This window comes from Fundulus heteroclitus, chromosome 17, assembly GCF_011125445.2.
Source record: "Fundulus heteroclitus isolate FHET01 chromosome 17, MU-UCD_Fhet_4.1, whole genome shotgun sequence".
Lineage (NCBI taxonomy): Eukaryota > Metazoa > Chordata > Actinopteri > Cyprinodontiformes > Fundulidae > Fundulus > Fundulus heteroclitus.
In genome coordinates, this window is record NC_046377.1 from 3,293,530 (window position 1) to 3,307,933 (window position 14,404).

The 14,404-nt window shown below is 41.4% G+C and overlaps 1 protein-coding gene across 5 annotated transcripts in view; it reads left to right on the forward strand.

The window, feature by feature from the left end:
• Positions 1 to 14,404, forward strand: part of sbf1 (SET binding factor 1) — a 76,437-nt gene that overhangs the window by 51,493 nt on the left and 10,540 nt on the right. For 4 of the 5 annotated variants that reach the window (XM_036149081.1, XM_036149083.1, XM_036149085.1 and 1 more), the window contains 17 exons: positions 614 to 691; positions 1,209 to 1,322; positions 1,420 to 1,548; positions 2,042 to 2,140; positions 2,770 to 2,977; positions 3,261 to 3,373; positions 4,671 to 4,820; positions 5,980 to 6,048; positions 6,260 to 6,421; positions 6,513 to 6,781; positions 7,799 to 7,971; positions 8,049 to 8,122; positions 10,988 to 11,180; positions 11,257 to 11,384; positions 11,481 to 11,656; positions 12,602 to 12,738; positions 13,499 to 13,706. In XM_036149081.1, coding sequence (XP_036004974.1) covers positions 614 to 691; positions 1,209 to 1,322; positions 1,420 to 1,548; positions 2,042 to 2,140; positions 2,770 to 2,977; positions 3,261 to 3,373; positions 4,671 to 4,820; positions 5,980 to 6,048; positions 6,260 to 6,421; positions 6,513 to 6,781; positions 7,799 to 7,971; positions 8,049 to 8,122; positions 10,988 to 11,180; positions 11,257 to 11,384; positions 11,481 to 11,656; positions 12,602 to 12,738; positions 13,499 to 13,706 — 2,480 coding nt within the window. The remainder of the gene's footprint in view (positions 1 to 613; positions 692 to 1,208; positions 1,323 to 1,419; positions 1,549 to 2,041; positions 2,141 to 2,769; positions 2,978 to 3,260; positions 3,374 to 4,670; positions 4,821 to 5,979; positions 6,049 to 6,259; positions 6,422 to 6,512; positions 6,782 to 7,798; positions 7,972 to 8,048; positions 8,123 to 10,987; positions 11,181 to 11,256; positions 11,385 to 11,480; positions 11,657 to 12,601; positions 12,739 to 13,498; positions 13,707 to 14,404) is intronic. The other variant, XM_036149082.1, reaches the window with a different exon arrangement.

The following is a 14,404-nucleotide window of genomic DNA, read 5'->3' on the forward strand; positions in this document are numbered from 1 at the left end:
CCATTTCTAAATCTGCCCAGAGATTTTCAGTTGGATTGATTGGGGCATTGCAGTAGATGAATATGCTTTAATCTAAACCACTTCGTCGTAGCTGTGGCTGTATGTTTAGGGTTGTTGAAAACCATCACCCTATTCTCAAGTCTTTTGCAACCTCTAATAGTTTTTTTATTTTAACTGGGATCACCCTGTATTTAGCTTCGTCCAACCACCCATCAAATCTGACCTCGTCCCTGCTGAAGAAAAGCAGGACTCTCTCCTCTGAACAGGAACTAACCTCGAAACAGTCCACCTTACCCCATTAACCCCAGACATGATTGTGATCAACTGTGTGCATGTGTGATTCTGCTAGAAGGGAACCTCTGCCCCACTCTTGAGTGTTTTGTTTCACCAGCTCCACCTATCTGCCCATCAACCCTGACCAGCCTAAAGCATCTCCACACAGCATGGTTCCACGTTGCTCAGTAGGGATGGTGTGTTCAGGGGGATGTGTTTTAGTTGTTTTGTTTTTTCTGAATGGGGTCTAAAATCGGTTATTGGCATGAAGCACGAAAACGAGGGAGAAAGGGCGACTTGGTGGTGCATAACCTCTGACCACTTCCATAAATTGTTGCAGGTTTTGGACCCGGAGCTGGAATTTGCAGACCAGGCGTTTCCCCCACAGTCCATACAGTCTTCTGCACACAAGATCCAGGTAAGAAAGACTAATAAATATGATATGCATCTTTATAAATCAGTTCTACGCAGGACACCGGACAGTGTTTAGCTGCCCCCTCTGGTTGTCTTATATCTGATCTCTATTTAAAGACCAGTTTGATAAAATATGACTTTTAGGGCAATAACTCCTTCTAAAGATATTATAGATTGGTTTCTGCTGAACTGGTAGACGCCGTGCAATTGATCAACCTCTGTTGCTATAGGCCTGGTTGGGAGTAGAGATTACTGCTAAATTAGTGATTTGATCCAATCTTTTTTATAGATAACATTTTATCTATATCAGCAATGAACAGAACTTAGTGTTTTTATAACAAATCGCATTGAATTGTTTGATTCACTTAAAATCTGTCTGTGTGATTGGATAGCATGGACTATTCTACTGCTACCTATACATGTATGTGCGTGTTTTCTTTTCTTTTTCTAAAGTGCTTTGAGAGCACTATATAAATATAGTGAATTGAAATGAACTGAATAAAGTTGCACATGTGTTTCAGGATAAGGAAATCCGAGCGGTCTTCCTGTGGCTCTTTGCTCGGCTTTTCCAAGGCTATCGCTGGTGTTTACATATTATCCGAATTCACCCAGAACCTGTAATCCGCTTCCATAAGGTACACAAACGCATTGTTTTAAAAGAAAAAAAAAAAAAAGATAAATGCATTTGGATTGAATTGTAAAAACTAGCGGGGCTCATTGTTCTCATCACAGGCGGCCTTCCTGGGTCAGAGATCCCTGACGGAGGACGACTTCCTCATGAAGGTGCTGGACGGCATGGCGTTTGCAGGCTTTGTGTCAGAGAGGGGTCCTCCTTACAGAGCCACGGACCTCTTCGATGACGTGAGTCTGGCTGCACAAATAGGAAGTCTTGTTAGCTAAATCAAGAGGCTGATACCAATTTCTTAAAAACTAAAAGGGCATCCCAATAAATCTCAAAATTTGTCATGAATTGAATTCAAAAAGTGAAACTTATTCAATTAGTTTGGTTAATTTCAAGGATTACGGCAAAACCCACTGTCTCAGCAGATCACAATTTTATTGTGGACCAATTAAAAAAAGGATTTTAACAAACAACCCTTGCCTACTGACGAGAATGTCCCTACTCAAGATGCTCAGGACATAGGAGTTTCACTTTTTAAACTGAATTACTGCAATAAATAAATTCTCTGTTGATCTTCTAATTTGCACGGACATTTATTCACTGAATAATGGGTTGGACCCTGTACCCTGATCCGTTCTCTGCTTATGTTTATATTGTTTTCAATAAGTTTTGTTACATAGCTTCAATATAACGGTAAAATGCAGATTTTTGACTCTGATGTTTTTTCCACAGCTTGTTGCCAACCAGGTGGAGCGAATACGACAAGAGGAGACCTGCCCGCACAAAGTCATGAATCACGTCAAAGAGCTGGCGGAGCAGCTTTTTAAAAATGTGCGTCCTCCAATGACTCCAGACGTCCATGTTTCATTCATCTAGGACAGGGACCTGCAACCTTTACAGTCTAAAGAGCCATTTTGCCTACAGTCCCTTTGAATTAAACTCATTCAGAGCCACAAATGTTGCCTGGCCTTTTGAAAAAAGAAAAGTTATAATTTTTGATAAAGATATACTGTAGGAAATATGTTGTCATCGTTAAAGAAACACCCTTTTATGTCTATTTTGATGTTAAAAAAAACCCCAGGATGGATGGGATGTTGATATTTGTGGATAATGATGTGACAAAAAAAAATCATAGTTTCCAACATAATGAAAAAATATGGATTTAAAGTGAATATTACTGGCACTTCTAGCATCATTCTGTTGTGAAAATTAAAAGCAATTATTCCGAGAAAAAAATGCTAAAAGCTGCATTTATTATCATTATTACATTTAAATACCATAATAAAAATATAATTTGTAGCCAAAGTTATTAAGGGCCACTGTGGAAGATCCAAAGAGCCACAGGTTGCAGACCCCTGATCTAGGAGCATCTTCTGCTTTATTCAGGGCCTTCTCACTGAAGGGTCTTAATCTCTTACATTTTCTTACATTTTCCTCTCCTCGCCGCTCCATTCTTTCAGGAGAATCCTTACCCCGCGGTTGCCATGCACAAAGTCCAGAGGCCATCGGAAAACAGCCAGAACACATGGCAGGGTCAGACTGCCTTTCCTGTTCTGGACGATGTTGCAGTACAGCTCTTCATCGATCACGCCGTTGCCAAGCTCAAGAACGCGCCTCCTGTTGTCAAAGCGGAGCTCAAAAGCCTGGTGCCGTCTGGGCCTCCGCTGGGTGAGCTGAACATGGCGTCCTGCCTCTATTTCTTAAGACTCAAATAGAAAGAGGGACCAAATAGTAATGCAACAATTCAGGTCGCTTAAACCACCCTTGAGGACTCGTAGTTGTGCTTTTCACAATAGGAATGTAGGCTTTGTGCTGAGAAACCCTGATTTGTACTTGACTTTTGGCATCTCTAACTTCCTGTGTGAGCAGTTAATTTCAGAAAGAGAGCAGATACTTGATAGAGCTGAGTTTCTTTATTGATGGTGATGAATAACTTACACTTTCCCCACAGGAGACATTGTTGACAGGAACGGTATTGTGATGGCCAACAGCGCTCGCAGGCTGGAGGTGGTCAGGAACTGCATCACGTACATCTTTGACAATAAGATGCTGGAGGCCAAGAAGGTGAGCGCCACTCATCTCTGCAAGACTCTTGCTTTTGCTGTTTGGTTGTGCAGCAAACAGGAAGGTGTTACTGTTTGTGTGAAACAAAGGCTGAAGTTTACCGGTCCTTTCAAATAATTGAAAAGTGAATTTATCTTTATAAATGATAGATGTCATGCAGATTAATCACATGTATTTATGTCTGCTTCTGTATATAAAAACTCATTGTTCCGTTTTAGTTACATTTTCAGAAGAGCATTTTTCATAGAAAGAAGTGGGCCTATGGATGTTTTTCTAGTAAAAAAAATACTTATTTCTGTTTAAATACATTTCAATTATTATTTTCAATGAATATCTCGCTACCATCATAATACTTTTATTATTTCCTACAAGTGAGTCTTAAAACAATTTGAGCCTGAAAACTTGGTGTCAAAAGTATATTTCAGATGAATATATGTCAATATATTTAGATATTTCTTTGTGACATTTCAGTGATTTAAGAAGTATTTAATTGTTGGTGTTTTAATATTAATATTTTACAGCAGCATTTTTGAGATTTTTTTTTAAACTCAAAGCAGCACTACCCAACATCACTAAGGACAAAAAATGCAAAACAACAGATGAAAATGGAAAGATTTACTGCCTGCTTTGAATAAGAGAACACTTAGCGCCATCTGCTGGACAACCATAAAAACGAACATGAATCCTTAACAGAAAGGAGCACAGAACATTTGTCATAATTAGAAACTCCTGCATCATTTTAGTCTGGTTTAAGGATATGATGGCACATATACATAATTACACAAATGTACCTACGATCAACTCATGGAGAACATGGTAGGATGCAGCCTTTAGTCAACAACATGCGTCTCTGTAGCCTCTCCTTGTGGAGGGCCTCCATTACTGACTGCTGGGTTTGCCTATGATTGTGTAGACCATAACACATTTCTGGATTTTGAAATTATTCTTTAATGACCTCATGTAACACTGAAAATGTGTTGAAAAACAGAATTTGGGCTTTTCATTGGCCGTGAGCATTGAAGTTAACAGAAGTTACTTCACTTATTTAATTAATTCATGTCGTCCAGCAGAGTTATAAAAGTCATGATTTGCTGTCCCAGAGTCTAGCTCTAAAATAATTTGAGTATAACAGGTAAATATAAAAATGGACTAAAATATACTAGAAGAAACAAACCATATGTACATAATGATATACATACAGCAGACCAGGCAAGGTGGGAACTGTTAAATGGTTAATAATGAGCACAAGCCCGTTGCTTTGTCATGTAGGCTGAATGTTCTTGTCTCCATTTTGCAGCTGATGCCAGCTGTGCTGCGGGCGTTAAAGGGTCGCACGGCCCGGATCTGTTTGACCCAGGAGCTGAATCAACATGTTCTCCAGAACCGGGCTGTGCTGGACGACCAGCAGTTTGACTACATCGTTCGCATGCTGAACTGCACGTTACAGGTGAGCCGCACAAACACACCTGAAAACGCGTCCAGCAGGGCTCCTTAAGGGGTGTTCCCCCGTTATCTGGTAATGGCTCTTAAAGCTTTTAAGAATATCAATATTACTTAGACGTAATTTATGGGGTGATTTGATTTTTACTCTGTAGAAAATGCAGATGAGATTGTAAAATTGAGGCAGTCAGGTAGAATCCAATGAAAAAAAAAAAAGTTAAATAATCATAGAATTGCACCTGTGGCTTCAAGGGCTTCTTCCCGTCAGTGTGGCAAGACTATTTCAGGCCTGCAGCGCACAGTAGGGCTGAACGATTTTGGAAAATAATTTAATTGCAATTTTTTTTATCTTAATATTGCGATATAACACAATTTTTTCCCCCCAGTTTAATTTATCATGTCTTTTTAAACATATACAAACAACATATCAATTTGTTTCCTCGCCGTACGGATTAGTTGCTAAAAGACCAACAGCATCTAAACTCGGAGCAGAAATGATTGCGTTCTGCCTACGACATATTTCAACCAAAATTACAATTTTGACTTTTCTCTGCTTTAACCACAAGCAACAAAAATGGCCTCTAAATAAAGATGTTTGTAAACAAGGACTATTCAAAACAAGAACTTTTAATGTTTTTATTAATTAGAATATTATTCAAGAGAACAGCTTTTAATTGATTTGGACATCAATCCTTGGTGAACATAAAGTGTAAATTCCAACCAACAAGCAAGTCTGTGTATTAAACTGATTGACCTGTACTTTATGCTATGTATGATTATATAAACTCTAAAACAAGTAATAAAATTAGATTATCTCACTGCTGCAACTGTCTTCCCTTCCATGTGGAGGTTTACCCACTTTAAACATTTTACCCACACCTAATGGACGTGTCTAATTCCCTAATTGTTACATAGCCAAAAATTGCAGACCTCTGCGATTTGGAAATTGTGTTTTTTTTAAAATCACGATTATATTGAAAATGCGATTAATTGTGCAGCCCTAGCGCACAGCACTACATTACCTTCCTCCATCTGAAATTAGCAGGTTCATATAAAACCAGCTGAGCCATACAATGTTGGGGAACATTTGTGTTTATATCTAAAAAGGATTAAATGGATTTTATCTTTAATTCTTCATATCATGTGTGTCTTGTGTTTCTGTCCAGGACTGTTCCCATATGGACGAACATGGAATTGCAGCCGCCCTGCTTCCTCTGGTCACTGCCTTCTGCAGAGTAAGTTTCAGACCAGAAGAAAGTCACTTTGCTATCCTTTTATTATATGCATGTGCAGCTGGAAACACCAGTAAGCTGCTGCATTCTCTCTTTCTTTGCTTGGCGGGAGGAACTGTAGATGAGACCCACTCCTGAGATTCTCTCTAGTTCTGAATCGTGTTGAATCTCTTGCTCCTTCTCAAGAATCTGTTCTGTTGTTTTTATCGGACAGAAACTGGGCGCAGGCATCACTCAGTTTGCGTACAGCTGTGTGCAGGAGCACATGGTGTGGACTAACATGCAGTTCTGGGAGGCCATGTTCTACAGCGACGTTCAGAACCACATCAAAGCCCTGTACATGGAGACGGACGACGGAGCCCTGCAGAACAACGCGGTGAGCACCTGCACTCCCATCTCTCTGTGACAGAACTTGGTAAAATCTAAGCCTCTGGTCACCAACTCATCTGTCCTACCGGTTGAATCAGCTGCAGCAGGAGCAACAGGCCGAGAGCAACAGGGAAATCAGCGCGTTGGATCTGGCGGCAGAGCAGAACCGGCTGTGGCCCACCCTCAGCAAAGAAATGCAGATGGAGCGCGTGCAGAAGGAGGAGAGCACGGTGTTCAGCCAGGCCATCCACTACGCCAACCGGATGAGCTACCTGCTGCTGCCGTTAGACACCAGCAAGAACCGGCTGCTGAGAAGCACCGGCCTCGGAGACGTGGAGAGCGTCAGCAACAGCTACGTCACAAACAGGTTAACAGACGGGGTTTGCACCAAGCGTCACAATTACTATGTCTAACCGTAACGTTTGGCTCTGCAAGGCTGATGAATGTACAGGTTAGACCAGGGGTGTCAAACATACGGCCCGCGGGCCGGATCCGACCCGCCGAACAATTTAGTCCGGCCCTGTGGCTAAATGCATTATCAGTATAAAAAAAGAAAAAGGAAAATAAATTTTTTTTCACCCCAGTGTCAGGTCTGACAATGTGGCAATAATAATTAACTTGTCTTAATGCCAAAAAGAGCTCATCAGATTTGACTTTCACAAGTGGAGCAGTACTGATTTTTGCCATAGTGCTCCGCTTGATTCATGAATGTGAATAGTTTTATTATGATTTATGTGGGGAATATCTCAAATGATATGGACACTACAATGGGAAAGTAGGAGAGGAAAGGAAGAACAAGAAGAAAAAAAACAAAAGGTGAAAGAAAGAGGAGATAAAAGGAAGAGAATGATAAAACAATTATTGAAAAAAACATGTACTTTGTTTAATTGAAAATATGCAGTTCCTATATTGTCCATGAGGGGCGCTGTGTTTTAATTAGCAGATTAAGCTTCAGGTGTGGAAAAATTTAAATCATTTCTTAATTTTTATCTGTTTGATGTATTTTGTCATGCAGGACAGTGTTTTTAAGTTCCAAAAAATGTGAATAAATGTTTTTTCAACATTGTATAATCACTGTGATCAGTTCTTATGCATAATGCATAAGTAAATGTTTAACTGAGTAAAAGTATTGTTGAAATTGAACATACTTTTCTTAAAACCGCTGAGGTTATTCATAATATATTGTGTAAAAGTGAAATCCATTTAATATAAAAATTAAAAAAAGTCCACATTTATTAGTTCTTTTTAATCTTGCAATGAGTTTACTCGTGTGGCCCTCTTGAGATCAGATTAAGCTGAATGCGGCCCCTAAACAGAAATGAGTTTGACACCCCTGGGTTAGACTGTTGGAGCGTGTTTAAACCGTGGTTATCTTGTCTTGCAGCATTGCAGGCAGCATGGCAGAGAGCTACGACACAGAGAGTGGCTTTGAGGACGCAGAGAGCTCTGACGTGGCCAACTCAGTGGTGCGCTTCATCAACCGCTTCGTAGACAAAGTGTGCAACGAGAGCGGCGTGACCAACGAGCACCTGAAGGCGCTCCACGCCATGATACCAGGTACGGCGCCGCACTCCTCTGACAGAACGAGTCAGGAGCAGCGCAGCCGGCCTCATGGGTTAACCGTGTCTCCGCAGATATCGTTCAGATGCACATCGAGACGCTGGACGCAGTCCACAGGGAGAGTAAGCGACTGCCTCCGATCCAAAAGGTAACCAATTCCTGTTTTTACCTCCCACTGGAAAAAGGCCACGCAGAGCCCCAGCCTGCCCCGCCCACTCCCCTCCCCACCAGTCCCTTCAGCTCAGGCTCACAGTGTCACGGCAGGTACGTCTGTCCGCAGAGACAGAGCGGTGTGACTCACAGCATGCCGCAGCGGTGCTTGCTGGGTGATGCCGTTTGATCTCTGGAGAGGCCGGAGAGCCGAGTCCTCCAGAGCCGAGTGCCTTCACGCTGAAGGGTGCATGCATGCAGTGTGCTTGAGAGGGACAGGGGCTACGCTGAGCTCCGTTTGATGTTTGGTTTGATAAGTTCTAGGAAGATGGTATCGTGTCAGCATCGTCTCTCCTTTTCAGAGTAGATCAGTGAGTAGCATCCTACAGCGTCCCGCCTGTTTTAGAGGTATCCTGATTGAACGGGTGAAAGTACCTCACTGGTGCTGCTGGTTTTGGTGAAATATAAAGATAAGTTGCCTTGCAGTATTGATTATTCATCTCGTTTCCCTCGACCTTGTTAGCGTTTTTTTTTTCATGTTACAACCACAAAGTTTAATTTAAGGTCATTTTATGTGATAGGCTGACTCTAAGGCTACGTTCACGCTGCAGGTCTTAATGCTCACTGCCGATTTTTTTTGTGAAATCGGATTTTTTGCGTGGTCGTTCAAATTTCCAAATATATGCGACTTGTATGTGATCTCCTTTGTGAACTGAAAGCGTTCAACCTAAGTGTCCCGCATGCACACTCGAGGACGAGATGACTTCACACAGAAAGCGTCCTCAGTGTTTGTGGAAGTAAACATGGATTATAATGCTGGCACGCATTTTGCGGACATTAATTTCTTTTCTAACCGGAGCTTTCTCTCCATTGACTGCTCTCCTCGTTGTTTTCCGCTATGGGTGTCGTCTTTCTTCCTGCTTCTGCATAGCAGGACGCAGAATAGTGACGTTTGTCGAGTATCGGTGATGTACAGGTCGGATAAATGCGACCCGGCCGTACAGACACAGGTCGCATTTGAAAAGATCAGATACGTATCGGATTCAGGACCACATATCCAAGCGGCCTGGGTCGCATTTGAAAAAATCTGATCTGTGTTGTTCATACTGTCATAAAAAGATCAGATCCAGGTCGCATATGGGCAAAAAAATTGGTATTTGGTCACTTCAGGCTGCAGTGTGAACTTAGCCTAAGTAGCTCCTACATTTGAACTGGACTAAACTTAACACGTGGTTTTCACAATCCTTAACAAGGAAAGATCTGAAAGTGTGTTCAGTGTTGTAAAAACTGGAGGCAACATTTTTACTCCTCCTTTGCTAAAAGGCTAAAGCTCGGTCGTATTAGATGGAGAGCGATTCAGGTCAAGGCTTTTTTGACCGGCTCATTCTAAAATGCATTGATCTAAACGCTCCTATTCAAAGATTCTTTATTGTCACCGCGCGTTACCCTGGTGAAAACTCTTTTTGGGCACTCCGGTTCAGAGTACACATAATGAAGGCAAACAGGCAATGAACAAGGGTTACAGTGTTTTTTTGTATTCACTGTAGTGTCCAAAAGACATTAAAAAAAATAAAAGGATGATTCAAAAGTAGTATGGACTAGTTGTCCTTCATGTAGCTCTGGCTGTATGTTTAGTTTTATGCTACACTTAGCGGTTTTCCTGCACATCCATCCATGGCGCCTGTGTCTAGCAGTTACTGGGCGAATGAACTTCTTATGGCTTTCTCTTAACACTTGTTTAACACCTTAATATTCTCTTACAAACCTCTAAGGCCTTCAAAGAACAGCTGGATTTAGACCAAGATTGAATTACGTACAGATAGATCCTGGTTACTCATTAATTGATGTCTAAAGACCACTGGTTACATTGGAATGCATTTAGTACTATCAGATTATAAGGGGCTGAGTAGATTTTTAGTCGTAGAACAATTTGAAGAGTGTGTACCATTCTCCCTCCTACTTAGGTGTTGCTCTATCACTTAAAGCTCGGGTAAAATGCATCGTTTGTAATGGGCCTAAAGCGGGTCGATGTCATAGATCTGATTGTCATCAGTTGAAATGGTTCTGTTAGTTTCCTTTTTGGGTGTTTCTCTGAAATCTGTCACAGCAGACATGAATAATGTCAGGGTTAGGGGCAGAGCCACCGCTCACTACCTGCCTGTGGGACAGTCTAGCAGTCTTGTAATCAGGTTTGGTTCTTAGAAAAGGCTCAAAATAAAACTTTTCAAGACATCAGATAAAATGAGCATCATGGTGGTCTTTGGTATGTATGGTTTTTCTTGTGTTTAAAATGTAATTCACGAGGATCCCTGCAGAACAACCCGACGGTGTTTGTCCTACAGTCAGAATTCAGTTTTAACATTGTTGACCAGACTAATCAGTCGCAGTGACGCGAGCATGATTTAGAAAGCATGATGTTGATGTTTGGAGTGTTTGAAGGCCTCTGAAATGGCACATTTTAATGTTATTACTCACAGCTAGACGGCCTTTTCAGCAGTTTAACCTGGAAGCTCGTGCACAGAGAGATCATTTCTGTTACATGTTTTCTACACCAGTTTGTCGTGAAAGAGTGCCAATTAACCTCTTAAGATATTTTTTAGCCTTCTTTCAGGCGTCTAAAAGCCTATGATAGGACTAAAGTTCTCAGGTCTTCAGATACATTTGATCAGTCGTTAACCTCATTTACAGATCTGTCAGGAAAATATATGAGAAACTGATCATTTTCAGGCATCAAAAAGCTTATGTTTATACTAAATCTTCACAGGTTCTGTTTTATTTCTCTCCAGTTTCTTGTTGTTTTTTTTTCTCCTTTTTTAAATGATGAATCTTGCCTCTTTTTCTATCTTTTTGTTTTCATCTGCAGCCCAAGCTGCTAAGGCCGACTCTGCTGCCCGGCGAGGAGCTGGTGATGGATGGCATGCGGGTCCACCTCGTCCATGACGGCCGTGAGGAGGCGACGGGGCTCATGGGAGGCCCACCGCTCCTTCCTGCAGAGGGCGCCATCTTTCTTACTACCTACCGGCTTATCTTCAAGGGCACGCCGAGTGACGCTTTAGGTGAGGAATTAAAGATCACCTGAGGATTTCTTTGCTCACTATTCTGGGCCAGGTTAACTCGTGTCTCTTCCTTCAGTGGGTGAACAGATAGTGACTCGCTCCTTCCCCGTCGCCTCTCTGACCAAGGAGAAGAGGATCTCTGTCACATTATCCATGGACCAGTTTGTCCAGGAGGGCCTCCAGCTTCGATCTTGCACCTTCCAGGTACTTCCATTTCATTATCAGCCCCCTTGTGTGAAGAGTAGGCCTGTAAACCCCGCAGGTGATAAAATGTGCTTCTCTGTCTTGTCTTGCCTGCAGCTTATGAAAATTGCCTTTGATGAAGAGGTGGCATCAGACCTAGCTGAGAGTTTCAGGAAACACCTACATAAGCTGCGCTTTCCTCAGCACGTTCAGGGTACCTTTGCCTTCACAGTCGGCCAGAGTGGCAAGCTGGTGTTGGAGCCCAAAACCAAGGACAAGAACCAGTCGTTAAAGTAAGAGGGGAAAATGCCTTTTACGCGAGAAAAATCTTTATCCGACTTTTTCTTTAGCCCAAACAATCCTGGTGAAAACAAAATAGCTTATTTTTCTCTCCCACAGCTATGAACTTTTATTCTCTAATCTCTGAACAAATCAAAGTTGATGAAATCGTTTTCATCAACTCCCAATGACTTTCTTTGAAAGCAGAAAGTAATTAGGTTTGTTTTTTACAGTAGAGGAGGTGATTTACAGTGAGCGTTCAGAGGGCTCGGTCTGTAGAGACCCAATGTTAGTGTTTCTGAGATGTCCCGTGAGTCGTGGATGTGCCTTTTTACAGCAAGTTAAACTGAAGAGCTACCTGTGCACCGCGATTTTATGTTTATGCAATAGGTTCACATGGCTAAAGCTAAATAAACCACGTAAAGCTACCACTTCCAGAACTAATAATTACTAATGAGTATACTAGACGACTTAGAAAATGGGTTGATTCTAAAGAAGAGCTCAGTCCAAATCTGTAATTTACAACGCAAATTTTATGTGACTAACTCCCTATTAACACCAAACTCCAGATTGCAACAAATGGATGTTGCATAATGGCTGCTGTTGGTATAGTGCATGGCTTACTTAAATAGATGAAAATAGACAAATTAACATTTGCCTGTGGAGAAAGCGGGACAAACATGTTAGTGTGATCTAAAGGCTGCTGTTGTTTTGCAAGTCACTCAATACCAAATTGTTCTCTCCCAATGTAGTTTTTGCGTTATTTATTTAGGAAATCTGAGGGAAAAAAATGCACAAATGATCAAAAAATCGTATTGTGTGTCCATGTTATGACAAATTCATCAATACTGTTTCGCTTTAAAATATTTTGTGATTTCTAGACTTCACGGACAAAAAAACACGAGTTACTCAGAAGCGTACTGTTTGAGGAAAACCTTTGTGTCTATTATCTTCCTCAGGACCCTTTCTAAAAACCTGGTGAAGAATGCAAAGAGAACCATTAGTCGGCAGTATGTCAACAGGAAGAAGGAGTCTCTGACCACCTGGGAGAACAGGAGCAGCCTCCAGTCTGAGATGGATGAAGATGAAATCTCAGGTATTCCAAAAAATGCTGATCAATTTAGATACCTTTTATTAAGGTTAATAATATTAACATTCAGTTAAAAAAAACCTTTCAGGTCATTAATTGACATTGTACAACAAAAGACAGTACATAACAGTAAAAATGTAGTAAAATTACAGCGTTTGGTTTCTTAAACAAGTGAGGCTTGAGTTCTGATTGAAACTTATGGAGGGATTTGTGTGACAGACCAAAAAGGAGAGAGTCAAAGTAGTCAATGTGAGACGTGATGAAGCGGCGAACAAGGGTAGAAGTGGTGGGAGGGGGCATAGGTAGTTCATGTTGTGTAAGTGGACATATGTAGAACCAGTGATTTTACTGATGTGGGTCTCAAATGAAAGTGAACTGTCAAGGATGACATCCAAACTCGACGGGAACCAACATTTTATTTGAGATAAGCAGGTGAGGAAGGTGGTAGAAAGGATTGCAGAATTGGGTTTGGTGAAAGAGTAGAGCTGGATGTCATCTGCATAACGACAGAAGTGGATGGTGAATTTGCAAAAGATGTTGCCAAGAGGAAGGAGATCAATGATAAAGAGAAGAGACCCCAGGACTGAGCCCTGGGGCACACCTGATGCCACATGAGAGGGGTGGGATCTGAAGGACTTGAGTTAGATGAACTCAGCTTTATAGCGTTTGTGTTGCACTTTCCTAGATACTCAAAGACGCTTTAGAAATTGCAACAATTTAAATGAACAGTGGGTCTAAAATTTGAATCAACACATTTTGTCCACAGTTTCAGAGGAAGTGGATCAGAGCACCCTGACCCTGTCCTCCACCATCCGGTCTTCAGACAGACAGACCATGAGCAACGTCGTGGAGCGCGCCTGCTGCCGTGACTACCAGCGCCTCGGTCTGGGCACGCTCAGCAGCAGCCTGACGCGCTCTAAGAATGAGCCGTTCAGGATTTCCACAGCTAACCGCATGTACACGGTCTGCAGGAGGTAAAACAAATAAGTAGTCCGTCCAAAGAGATCAAGTGCCTTTCAAAAGTGTTTATACCCCTTTAACATTCCACATGTCATGTTGTGGTGTATTTTATTGGGCTCTTGTGTGAAAACCCAAAACAAGGCAGTGCAATATTGTGAAATAAAAGGATATGATACATGGTTTTAAACAATTTTCAAAAATACAGATATAGAAAATGTAGAATGAATTCAACCCCTGCTCTCGGATATGAATTCCAGCGCAGCTATCTGCCCTTTAAAATCTAAAATATATATCCCAAAATATAATCCCAACATTTGCTGTACAGACCTCAGAAGTAGGTTTGAGAATTTATTTATTCATCATAATTTTGTTGTAGTGGTGGTGGATTCCTCTCTAAACAGCTGTGGAAGGAGCAGGAGTCTGCATTGTGCACAGATCAGAGCTACTGCGTAATCGTACAGAGTCGGCCCGATCTGAGAAATGATCAACAGAATCTCATGCTGATAGTCAAACAGATGATCTGATTGTGGTTAACCTTTCTGTAAAAATTAGTGCATAAAAGTCTTTTTTCCAACATTTGACAACAGTATATCCTTTTCTGTCCAACCTTATATTAATGCACTGTGTTGTTCCATCGCATAAAACCCCTATAAAATTCATTGGAGCTTTTGCTTGTAACGTTCCAAGATGAATCGTTTTTGCAAAGTGCAAA